The 13,335-nt window shown below is 40.7% G+C and overlaps 1 protein-coding gene across 3 annotated transcripts in view; it reads left to right on the top strand.

Annotated features, from left to right (window-relative positions):
- ARHGAP28 (Rho GTPase activating protein 28) overlaps nt 1-13,335 on the top strand; it is a 204,531-nt gene that overhangs the window by 169,087 nt on the left and 22,109 nt on the right. For all 3 annotated transcript variants that reach the window (XM_082259734.1, XM_082259736.1, XM_082259735.1), the window contains exons 6-9: nt 4,218-4,383; nt 4,468-4,559; nt 6,612-6,689; nt 13,071-13,233. In XM_082259734.1, the coding sequence (XP_082115860.1) occupies nt 4,218-4,383; nt 4,468-4,559; nt 6,612-6,689; nt 13,071-13,233 (499 nt within the window). The remainder of the gene's footprint in view (nt 1-4,217; nt 4,384-4,467; nt 4,560-6,611; nt 6,690-13,070; nt 13,234-13,335) is intronic.

The raw sequence follows: 13,335 nt of genomic DNA, 5'->3' as shown, positions 1-13,335 counted from the left end.
TTTCTCAATGACTTTGGTGACCAAGACAGGGCAAATCCCTCTCATCTCATCACCACTCTATCCAAATCTAAAAAAAAAAAAAAGGTTTTGGCTTGAGTTATACTTTAACCAGTGTGTGACTGATGTTAATGTATTATAAGGAAGCATTGATAAAACACTGCACAAAAAAGCTTTTTTATCTATTTATTACACCTTCTGTCTATACGGACAGTATAACACTTCACTGGAACTTTCCTTTAATAGGAAAATAAGGTCAACTCAGATAAATGTTTTATTTACCATAATGATAATTATTATCAGCGATGTGACTCATAGGTACTTAATGTAAAAAATGGCAAAAAAATGACAGTTATAGCTTAGTGAATTTTTTTATTTATTTTTTTTTAAGCCCGAAGCGTGTGAATCACACTCAAAAAGACTTAGCACCCGGTGCATAAAAAGTGCACACACGCAAACGTGAACACACAAAAACTGCACAGGGTGTGCGAATGGTCTGGCCTCCGAAGAGGTTGGACCTATACCTTGATCCCCCGGGGCGCAAGACTCCTGACAGGGACTGAGGTACTTCCTATGGTTTGCCTGGCCGAAACCTGGCAAACCCCGTTCTCCAGGGGGACTGCCGAAACAGCCCACCCCAAGTACTGGGTGGGGCTCCCCTGAAGGGAGACCCCATGGGAGAGGGCGAACTAAGCCAAAAGGCCATGTCCACCCCCTGCCAAGACTTTCAGGGTAGGCCCAGAGACCCACACCGTACTCATCGTGCAGGAAGAGAAGAGTGAAAGTGAAGTGACACACTACAAAGAAAAAAAAAACACACAAACAAAAAGGTGGGGAAGGGGAAGTGGAGAGGTGAATTAGTGCCTAAGTGAAAATACAAAGGCAGGCCTTCCGGCCGGAATAAAAATTCCTCTGGTCGAAGCCAAAAGGCCTTGCCCAAGAATCAGGTGCTGAAAAAGTGTGTAGGTGCAGTGACCATGGTGCCAAAAAACTCAAGGTGAGCTGCCCCTCACCAGTGAGAATTAAGGCACCCCTGGGCTGCCACCCCAGGGGCACATACACTACGGGCTTTTTCTATCCTGGCCCAAAGGCCAGACCGAGTGTAGCCCTATCCTACCAGGAGGCATCAGAACTTTGGACAGCTTAGGGAGAACCTACCTTCAACTGGGGACAAGCCTTTTGCAAGGCCAGATTCAACCCTGGAGGAAAGGCTCCCCCACCGCCACCGCCATTCCTTACCAATCACATCCAGGAGCAGTACTAACTGGCCACAGATCCAGTTTTCTCGCTCCCTTCAAACTGGTAGGGGCAGTGAATTGAGCCGGTTGCCATTAATACTTACTTTGTCCTTTTTTGCTTTGTTTCTTGCTGGAGCTAGACTGCCTCAAGAGACCTTGCTAAGTAAACATAGGGAGTATATTTTGCCAAAAAGCGCATTGTGTGTTTTTTTAAGCAATAGCTAAGAATAGTTTTATTAAAATGAAGTTAACATAACATTTAGCTGCATGTGATGACTAGCTTGACGTCAAAAGCAATGTAATAAAATTTAATATGAAAAGTAATCAGCATTGTTTATATATCTAGTCCTCTAGCACAGCTGTATCCGTCATCTGGGCTGCAGTTTGTGAAACTTGTATATCCAAGGACATCTAAATCTATGGGTGGCCAAAGATATGTAGAAGGTGTCTTACTGAAATCTACAGTAAAACATGTGCCAATTATTTAACATATTTCTGTGCTGCCAGGACTGACTATGAGATTCTTTCTGACATGGTCGATTGTAGCACACATAATATAAAAATATCAGTCTGCGCACCTCCATAGAAAAAGAACAATGATCACTTGCCCACACGGAGATGCTTTCACAAGCTGGAAAACCTTTATGTGTATTAATGCCTACCTGAATTAAAGAATCTCCCATTATCTTCTGCTTGGGAGGTCTAATGATCAAATCCCTCTCCAGTCATCCCAAGCAATGTTCAAACTAGAAGCATCACTTACAAAGACAGGGATGTGTATACCCTCAAGCTGACCATAGACAGTTTATTTTTGTTCAGCCAGAGGGCTGTATACAATGTGTTCAGTGGCCACAGAGGTGGGACAGCTGGCTACCTGATCATAGAGCATATACTTGCAAGTGCATAGCTGTTAATTCACCCAGGAAACACAGGAGAAACCTGGTTTGAAGGGTCCTCTACCAGTTCTCCTGGTGGTTAAACCAAATCCATTAAGTCTGTAGAGATGATCTGTATATACCAGCTGCACTGGAGAAGAGGCAGTGTCATCAGATGGAGAAGGAAATGGGTGGAGCCAAACACCGAGTGGGCAGAGATCCCAGATACTCCAGACTTAGCATCTTCTTCACTCTGCATGTCCCTGAAAAGGTGACAAGGGGGAACCAGGGACATTGGTGGAGTATGCAGTGGTACAGTTGATGGGTGGCAGAAGGGGTGCTAGCTTGTCAGTGTCAGGGGTTCAGTGGTAGGAGTGCTGAGTGGCAGAGAGATGCAATATCAGGATACAGAGTACAAGGAGTACTGAGTTTTTCATAGGCCCAAATGTAAAAAGCTGTTTACCTGTACATTTTCAGGGAGACTTTTTTGACTGAACACTACCTGATATGATGTAGGATCCTGGACTACATAGCTGGTTTGATTTTAATTACAAGTTTAAGTGGGGGGATCATTAGAATGTTATTTGAAAGTATAGCCTATACTCCCCTTTCAGACCTATGTGTTGTGGTAATGTACATTTTCCTCTACATTACCTCAATGTATGTTAACACGCTGCAACTCTGTGAGGTATGCTATCATTCATTTAGAAAGGAACCCCAAAAATTGCATCAACCAGCATCATTCGCAAGAGCCATACTCAGCAGGAAGCACATCCTGAGCAGTCCCTGCAGCAGACGAGTTTGTGTTACATTATGACTTAACATTTTATTTTCTCGTTCCAAAAGCACACACTGTACCTCTACTACCTGGTTTCTGCTGCAGCTCAGCCACTGTAATTAAATGCCTGCCAGCTCATACCACCAACTCCCCTTCTCACCTCCCCACGCCTTCGCAACAGTACCACCCCCCGCTCTCCTCACCACTGCAGCTGACCCCACCCATCCACCTTGCCCCTGCATCACTCCTTCACACTGACTCTTGTATGCCCCCACTTTACTTGCCACTGCACAGATGCCCGGCTCTGGATTCCTTACCACTGCACAGATACCCGCTTCTGTATTTCTTGCCACTGCACAGATACCCTCCCCTGGATTCCTTGCCACCTCACAGATACCCGCCTCTGTATTCCTTGCCACTGCACAGATACCCGCCTCTGGATTCCTTGCCACTGCACATATACCCACCTCTTTATTCCTTTCCACTGCACAGATACCCGCCTCTGGATTCCTTGCCATTGCACTGATACCTACCATTAGTGTAGTGATGAGTCCTGCTGTATTCAGTCTGTTTAGACCGCAGGCACACTTTTGTTAGTAAGCTTTAAATCAGTACATCATTGACCTATGTAGCTGCGGGCACTGTTAAGTAGATGATCCTCAAAGTTTATACTAAAAACTTTTATCAGTTCTTTCAGCAGCTCAGTTAATTTTGAGCTCACCACCGAGCAGTAAAAAGAAGGAAGAGAGCATAGTGCTAAGACCCCACTGCTACCTCACTACCTCTATTGTGAATTTTGAGGATAATTTACTTCAAAATTCCTGCAGCTACAGTGGTTGCCTCTGCTGAGAGCACAGATTGCAATAAAAAGCAGACTTTGGTTCTAGCCTTCCCCCACTTCCCCCGACTAGAAACAGTCGCATTGATTTATTAAAACCGGAGACTGCAAAATCTGCTGCAGCTTTGCATTCAAAACCAATTTGCTTCCATGTCTTTTAATTGAACAAGCTGTAGTTCGAATGATTGTCAACCTTCACAGCTGCACCAGATTTTGCACTCTCCAATCTTAATAAATCAACCGCAGTGTTTTTTAGTTTTGTGTCCATTACAAAGCTACTCTCTGGATTCAAGATATCTCACACAATTATAATAAATTGCTGAATGAATTGAATCTCTACATATAAGTATGTAAAGTAGATTTGTATATTATGACATAGCAATTGACAAGATACATCTGTGTGTGTATATGTGTGTGTGTCCATGTGCATGTGTGTATAAGTCATTGGCAGCCTTTTCAGTTCTAAAAATTACTTTTTCATTCTGTTTCAGAAATTCATTGTTTGGAAAAGCAGGTTTGGACTAACTGAAGTAGAAGATTTATCTCTTGAAGACATGAAGAAAATTCGGTATCTCTCACTTATTGAATTAACAGCTTTTTTTGATGCTTTGGGAATTGAATTAAAAAGAAATCGAGTTATGCGAGTCAAAGGAAGAGGTATGATATTTACTTTAGATTGAACGTTTGTTGTGCTAAGGTAGAGGTTGCATTTTAATGATTGTGCTCTACTTGTTCCCATAGAGAATGGTCTTTTTGGGGTTCCTTTGACTACTTTATTGGAAAATGATCAAAAGAAAATGCCTGGTACTAAAGTCCCCCTGATATTTCAAAAAGTAAGTATATCAACAGAAAAGACCTCATATCAGTATTGTCAGAGCCAATGACACAAAAATATTTACAGTATTTTGCATGTACGTTGTAATTCAAAAACTCATGTTTAACACTTAAAAGGTAAAAAATCTGACAGCGTACTTTCATACTAAGCATACTAAGCTATAATGGAAAATCAGCTTTTTGCCAATTGATTGCTTTTATACCTTAAGCTTGGGTAATGTATTGAGCCCAATAAAGTGAACTAAACAATATCCTTATTCTCCAGAAATACACATTCACGATTTAATAGCCCTATAATCTATTTCTTATAAATGAATTCTTACTCTGTTATTCTGCCTCCCGAAACTCTTCTTTTCCCCATCACTTCCCTTTGTTGGGAACAAGCTGTTTACATTAGTTGCAGTAATGTGCACTCTTCTAAGCACACTACACATCTCATAGATCATAGTGCCTAGTTCATCCCGGGAGCAAGCAAGAGAGGGAAGCTACGTTCCTGCATACAGTGGGACCATAGAGAGCGAATGTAACCACCCTCTAGCAGTAAGTCATATAACATTCACGGTTAACTCTAAACTCTAAACCTGTAAAGGCTTTTAAAGCATCGCCTAATGAGAATTTTGAGTCCTAAATTTTACACGATTGCACAAGTGCATGCAATTTTAAGGCTTAACATGTTTGGTAACTACTTACTCAATGCAACCCCACATTTTTTGTATTTTACCAATTATGTTTGTTTTCACTAAAATACATTCAGTTTATTTTATCCTGAAAACATGTGTTTGATTAACAGTTGCTCAAATAACATGCAACATAAAAAAAATTGCAACTGTAACCATTTTATTCTACATAAAAAAGGGGGGTTATATACCAGCGCTATGGAGTTTCAGTACAAAATCAATTTTTGTGGTGTAAGCTGCCTCCAACCTACCTCTGAGGTAGTAGAGTTAGAAAAATGCAAGAAATGTTGGACCCGGCGCTACCACTTTAAAATAGTATTGTGCAAATATGTGCTATGAAAGTGCATGTGTTGCAATAAACAAAGTGAAAAGTGCTACGTGCCGTTTAAAACCAACAATAGGTATTAACCTGGGCTGTGCTCATTGTGCCACATTAAAATGTCATATATCATATATTTATACAAAGTGCCAAGTGCTGATAATACCAAGTGCCACGTGTTGTGATCCGTGCTAAAACAATATATGGCGCCGGCGGATGTTCCACCAAAAAAGCACCGCTGCTTACCGCACTCTTAAGCCTTTGACTCGACACTTCTTGGTCACTACAACAAAGAATAAACCTCCATTGCGTAGCATTTGTTGTATAAAGCGAAAATATTTAGCATCCACTCACAGTTGCTTGTTGCGTGGCTTGTGTACGTCAATACGTCACTTCCGGTATTGGTGGTTTGAGCCAGTGGAACGCGGAAGCGACCCGGCGAACACCATTCAAGCTGACAGTGAACTCCCCAAACTGTGAGTGGATGCTAAATATTTTCGCTTTATACAACAAATGCTACGCAATGGAGGTTTATTCTTTGTTGCAGTGACCAAGAAGTGTCGAGTTAAAGGCTTAAGAGTGCGGTAAGCAGCGGTGCTTTTTGGTGGAACATCCGCCGGCGCCATATATTGTTTTAGCACGGATCACAACACGTGGCACTTGGTATTATCAGCACTTGGCACTTTGTATAAATATATGATATATGACATTTTAATGTGGCACAATGAGCACAGCCCAGGTTAATACCTATTGTTGGTTTTAAACGGCACGTAGCACTTTTCACTTTGTTTATTGCAACACATGCACTTTCATAGCACATATTTGCACAATACTATTTTAAAGTGGTAGCGCCGGGTCCAACATTTCTTGCATTTTTCTAATTTTATTCTACATGACCTCTACTTTCTGACAAGATATGTTTGTCTAGGAATTTAAGGCCATTTCCAGCAAAATGCTGCTTTTACCATGTATGCACCATTTTTTTTGTTTTGCAATAAAGTTACCTTTCCAGTTGTGTTACTGTATATATTTATATACACATTTGTTTTCTGTAGTTATTGCAGAGACTGGAGGAAACTGGATTAGAAACAGAAGGAATATTGCGGGTGCCAGGTTCAGCCTCTCGAGTTAAGGTAGTTGTTCTTTTAAAATATGCAAATAAAACACGTAAAGGGAATCGTAATGGTTTGGGTTACATTTGTAGCTTTTTTTTAACATTTACATGTTGTTAAAATGATGTTTTATTACTTTGTATACAGTGGGTACGGAAAGTATTCAGACCCCCTTAAATGTTTCACTCTTTGTTATTTTGCAGCCATTTGCTAAAATCATTTAGGTTCATTCTTCTTCCTCATGAATGTACACATAGCACCCCATACTGACAGAAAAACACAGAATTGTTGACATTGTTGCAGATTTATTAAAAAAGAAAAACTGAAATATCACATGGTCCTAAGTATTCAGACCCTTTGCTCAGTATTTAGTAGAAGCCCCCTTTTGATCTAATACAGCCAGGAGTCTTTTTGGGAAAGATGCAACAAGTCTTTCACACCTGGATTTGGGGATCCTCTGCCATTCCTCCTTGCAGATCCTCTCCAGTTCTGTCAGGTTGGATGGTAAACGTTGGTGGACAGCCATTTTTAGGTCTCTCCAGAGATGCTCAATTTGGTTTAAGTCAGGGCTCTGGCTGGGCCATTCAAGAACAGTCACGGAGTTGTTGTGAAGCCACTCCTTCGTTATTTTAGCTGTGTGCTTAGGGTCATTGTCTTGTTGGAAGGTAAACCTTCGGCCCAGTCTGAGGTCCAGAGCACTCTGGAGAAGGTTTTGTCCAGGATATCCCTGTACTTGGCCGCATTCATCTTTCCCTCGATTGCAACCAGTCGCCCTGTCCCTGCAGCTGAAAAACACCCCCACAGCATGATGCTGCCACCACCATGCTTCACTGTTGGGACTGTATTGGACAGGTGATGAGCAGTGCCTGGTTTTCTCCACACATACCGCTTAGAATTAAGGCCAAAAAGTTCTATTTTGGTCTCATCAGACCAGAGAATCTTATTTCTCACCATCTTGGAGTCCTTCAGGTGTTTTTTAGCAAACCCCATGCGGGCTTTCATGTGTCTTACACTGAGGAGAGGCTTACGTCGGGCCACTCTGCCATAAAGCCCCGACTGGTGGAGGGCTGCAGTGATGGTTGACTTTTTACAACTTTCTCCCATCTCCTGACTGCATCTCTGGAGCTCAGCCACAGTGATATTTGGGTTCTTCTTTACCTCTCTCACCAAGGCTCTTCTCCCCCGATAGCTCAGTTTGGCCGGACGGCCAGCTCTAGGAAGGGTTCTGGTCGTCCCAAACGTCTTCCATTTGAGGATTATGGGGGCCACTGTGCTCTTAGGAACCTTAAGTGCAGCAGAAATCTTTTTGTAACCTTGGCCAGATCTGTGCCTTGCCACAATTCTGTCTCTGAGCTCTTCAGGCAGTTCCTTTGACCTCATGATTCTCATTTGCTCTGACATGCATTGTGATCTGGAAGGTCTTATATAGACAGGTGTGTGGCTTTCCTAATCAAGTCCAATCAGTATAATCAAACACAGCTGGACTCAAATGAAGGTGTAGAACCATCTCAAGGATGATCAGAAGAAATGGAAAGCACCTGAGTTAAATATATGAGTGTCACAGCAAAGGGTCTGAATACTTAGGACCATGTGATATTTCAGTTTTTCTTTTTTAATAAATCTGCAACAATGTCAACAATTCTGTGTTTTTCTGTCAGTATGGGGTGCTATGTGTACATTCATGAGGAATAAGAATGAACCTAAATGATTTTAGCAAATGGCTGCAATATAACAAAGAGTGAAAAATTTAAGGGGGTCTGAATACTTTCCGTACCCACTGTATAAAGTCTTCAATTTAGAAATAAATATTTAATACACTACATTTAATTTACACTCATGCCAAATTGGAGGATAACAAATTGTACTGGCCTTTACTTATTTTTAATACTTCAGTGTGTGTATATATATATATATATATATATATATATATATGTAACAATATTTCCAGGCATTGGGCTTGAGGTGGGTCTGCCATTGGTAACGGGAACACTTCCAACACATTTAAGTTGAAAACCCAAGTGTAAGAGCTGAAACAATGACCATTCCGGCATCTTTGGTTTGTGTGCTTTATTTGATATTGGGGATGGGAGAAGGGAATGAGTGGGATACTCCTCTGGCTCAACTAGGTTTAACTGGGACACTTTGTAGAAAATGCCGGTTAGCACTGTCCTGACGCCAACTGAATGCCGACCAACGCTTCCTGGCGCTTTTAGATACTGTTCTGCTGAATGTGCTGAAACTTCGATTTTAACTCCTTGGTTAACTCAGAAGATCCAGGACTGTAATGATCCTTGACTCCTGACACTCCGTCTAGCTCAAAAGTCCCGTGTATGACTCCCTCCAGCCCTTCACTGACTGAGGTAGCTCCTTGTAACTGCTTGTAACTGCTTGTATTGCTGCAACTCTTAGCACTGTACACTTAACTCTTCAGTGCCCAACCGCTGGCGCCCCTCTACATTTCCAGGGTCCTCTCATTAGACATCCCCCTTAACACTTCAGGGTCCTTTCACTAGGCAACCCCCTTAACACTTCATGGTCCTTTCACTAGGCAACCCCCTTGACACTTGCAGGCTCCAGGATCCCTGGGACCTTCACCTGAGTGGTCCCCTCTACACTACGCAGACCCCAGGGGCAGTTCACAGTACTCACAACCTTGGAAGGCTTTCCTGGAAGTGAACCCCTCTTTCTCCACTGGTCCTTGGCACACCGGATCCTCTCTGCAGCTCAGCTCTCCCTTCTGGATTCTCAGGCAGCCACCCAAGACACCCGATCCTTGTGACAGGAGGAGAGACAGCCGTACTCTCCCTCCTGGGACTCTGCTTCCCGCCAAAGATGCTGCGTCATGCATTCCCCTCAATCTTATACCCACTTCCAGAATCCTCTGTGGCAGAATCTGCCTTCTGGGGTAGATACAGGCCTGAATGGGCCACTGATTGGGTTTCCTCCACTGCCCAATGAGAATCCTCTCATGGAGCCAGTGGGGAGACTCCCCTCTCATCAGCCACACCTGGGAGACATGACAGTCCAGCTGAAAATCATGGCCATGCTGTTAGGCAGCCAAAGCCCATTATGCCTTTACCTAGCACCTACCTTGTAGGGTGCTATATATATATATATATATATATATATATATATATATATATATATATATATATATATATATATATATATGTGTGTGTGTGTTTGTTCAGTGATACTGAAAATAAGCCTCTTGCTACAAATCTTTTGTGTGTATCTATGAGAGGTTGATACCAATAATAATCGGGGTGTTGGTGTTGGTTTGCAGGGTTTGATTATCATCATAAATTCTTGATATTCTTGAACAGGATCTGTTCTGGTTTAGCCATAGCCCCCCAGCATCTCTCACTACAGCACTTATCAAAACAGTTAATTAGATAAATGGAAAAACAGTTGTGTTTATTTTGGGCAAAAAAAGTCACAGGGAAAATGGATAGAGGCTGCATGTTGCCAGGGTGTTTGGGCCTAACAACACTATTGCTGATTATCAATAAGTGGCAGGAATAACACTAAGAACTCATGCATGCTTGAAAATGTTCATGCCACTTACAGCTCCTAAAAGCCTATGTGTGCATGGACACAACGAATACCATGGAGAGGCGCTTTTAACCTGTAAAAAATACATGGCAGCTGTAAATGACGGCCAAATGTACATGAAACCTTAGTGGTTGATTTGCTAAAATTGGAGATTGCAAAATGTAGCGCAACTCTGCATTGAAACCATTCAATTTCTTTTTTTTCTTTTTTTGTGTCAAAGCCTAATTGAACATGCCGAAGTTAGAAACTGATTGGCTACCATGCAGAGCTGCACCAGATCTAGCACTGTTCAGTTTTTGTAAATCAACCCCTAAGATTTACAGGAGTGAGGCTAATCTTTCTATTTCTCACATGAGGCATGTGTATGAAAACTGGAGCAAAATTGGAACAACCAGTCATGGTTAGTTTTTAGGTTTTGAAAAGGAATGTGGATGTTTTTAGTAACAACAGCTCCACTTTTGTTCCAGTTTTAAAAAATCAGCCCTGATGTGTACATAACTAATGCTGACTATACGAAAAATCGGTTAAACTAATTTTCAAAAAACCAGCACACGGCCGTGAGAGGAAACAATCGTGCCATCATGTAATGACTGATAAATCATTCAATGGACATAAATTAATTTGTTTATTGTTCGTTTTTTCACATATACCTAGTGCAAACAGTTTGGATGAGAAACACATTAACTTTTCTATTTATCATTCGTTCGGCAGAAAATTTCCAAACTTTACGACCGATTACCGATTAGTGCCCATTAACTGGCCGAAAAACAAAAGAATTGTCCAAATGACCGAATTTCGGTCGATTTTTTGTATAGTGTATGGCCAGCATTAGATTTTTATAATATTCTTTGTGCAGCTCATTTGCTAAAGATTCTAATTTTACAGTTTTGTTGTGTATAGAGGGTAGAAGTCAACAATGTTTTGTAGCCACACTTTTACTTTTTATAACCTAACTTACAATTTTATCTTTAAAAGGCAAAAGTATTTTCACATTCATGATTCTTTCATTTGCAGAAGTTATTTAATACATGTGATATGACTATTTTTTCTGAAACATGCAGATGTGGGATTGATGTGCTGCACGTGTGGGATTGTTTAAAATCTTTCTGGCTTGCATTCACATTGTGACATTCATGAATGATGATGAAATCCGTCACAAGGATAAATTAGACTGAAACTGCATACATTTTAAACACATCCAGATTTAAAAGAAAAATATGTTTGGCTCAGTTGGAAGTAACAACGATTCCAAAAACTGTTGGCTCTTTGAAACATATGGTTACAATTAAAGAGGCCCTGTTCTGAGTATGTAATGTAAGCTCTTTATATAAGACAAAAACCACCATGTTGTCATCCATAACTGCAAGCAAACTACACTTCGGAGAGAATTTACTAAACCCCGAGAATGCAAATTCTGGTGCAGCTCTGCATAGAAACCAATCAGCTTGCAGATTTTATTGTCAAAGCTTAATTGAACAAGCTGAAGTTAGAAGCTGATTGGGTACCATGCACAGCTGCACTTGGTTATGCCCTTATCTTCTGTAAAATTGTCACTTATAATATTATGCATGTCCAAAGATGTATTCATTCAAACAGAACCCCATGCAAACAGCTACATATACCTTTGAAATACATTTTCAGCTTCTATACTTCTATACGCACGCCAAGTTCTTGAGAGTTTAGGACCCGTGGATAGCTTACAATACAGACCTGAATTTAGACCACGCTCTACTCTCTGCTTTATGGAACTTTTGCTGTCTGTACTCTTTTGCTTTGGCCTGGTCCCTATGGAACTCCCTTTTTCTTCCCTTTCCCTCTTCCCCTCTGTTTTTTCTGCCCTTTCCCTTTTCTTACTATTATCTTCTCTATTCTTTACTCTGCCGGCATAATATGCTGACCATCAAGCCCTCCACTTACAATCATATTCACTTTAGCAGGCGAAGAGCAAGCCCCGCTGGCTGGGGCCCTGTCCCCATCCATTCACAATGAGGGTAGTTACTGCATATTGTCCTATCCGCTGTTCACTGTTCTATGATCTACTACTTTTATGCATTGTTGCCTGCTGCTTTCGATTGTTGCAGTATGTTTTTTTCCAGTTTTAGTTACATTTTCTTGTATTATTGCACTAGGCTTTGTATTGGTATCTCTGAAAAAACTTTAATATATTCTTTGTAAAATAAATACATTTTCAGGAAAAAATTACCACTTTGCTAATTCTTAGCTTGGCATTACTGCCTACTGATTGGCTCCATGCTTACTGGACTGAGGGCATCATTTAATGTTCTATTAATTTTCATCTTGTTTTGTCAGAGGCTGGAGTTCTTCTTTAACTACAGTCTAGTCTGCCGATGACATGAGTGTTTTTTATGGCAAAGGTGTCAATATCTCAAAATACAGATCCCTTGACTAGTAAAACAGTTTATATATAAACTATAACAAACTGTTGGAGCTATATAAATCCAATACCATAATAAAAATAATTATAATTGTTTTTCTATCTATCTATAGATCTATAATGAGGTTGATTTACAAAAACTGGAGAGTGCAACATATGGTGCAAATGTGCATGGTAGCCAAACAGCTTCTAACTTCAGCTCAATGAAGCTTTGAAAATAAAACCTTGAAGCTGATTGGTTTCTATGCAGAGCTGTACCAGATTGTGCAGATCTAGTTTTAGTAAATCTCCCCCAATATGTATTTAGCTGTTTAAGTGGTGCCCATTTTTAAATGGTAATTCGAAAATTAGTGAGTAGCGGGTTGTGGCAACACTTTTTTTTTTTAAAGTATTTAACATTTATTTGTTTACATTTTAAAATTTGATCATAAAATGTGTTCTTTTCTGTGCAGAGCCTGCGTCAAGAGCTTGAGACAAAGTTTTATGATAACAATTTTGACTGGAAAAAGGTTCGAAGCAATGATGCAGCTGGTCTGCTTAAGATGTTTATAAGAGATTTGCCGACTCCTTTGTTTACGATGGAATATATCCTTGCTTTCATTGCCTTAGTAGAAAGTAAGTGTATGATTGAGGTTGAAGCACTGTATAAGGGGTACAAAATAATAACATGCAAAAGAAAAACACATTTCAAACACATCTCTTACAGTAAGTCTGAGT

The sequence above is a fragment of the Pelophylax lessonae genome, assembly GCF_965119305.1.
Source record: "Pelophylax lessonae genome assembly, chromosome: 5".
NCBI classification, from domain to species: Eukaryota; Metazoa; Chordata; class Amphibia; order Anura; family Ranidae; genus Pelophylax; species Pelophylax lessonae.
Note: the sequence above shows the minus strand (reverse complement) of the source record. Positions and strands in the feature narration are given on the sequence as shown.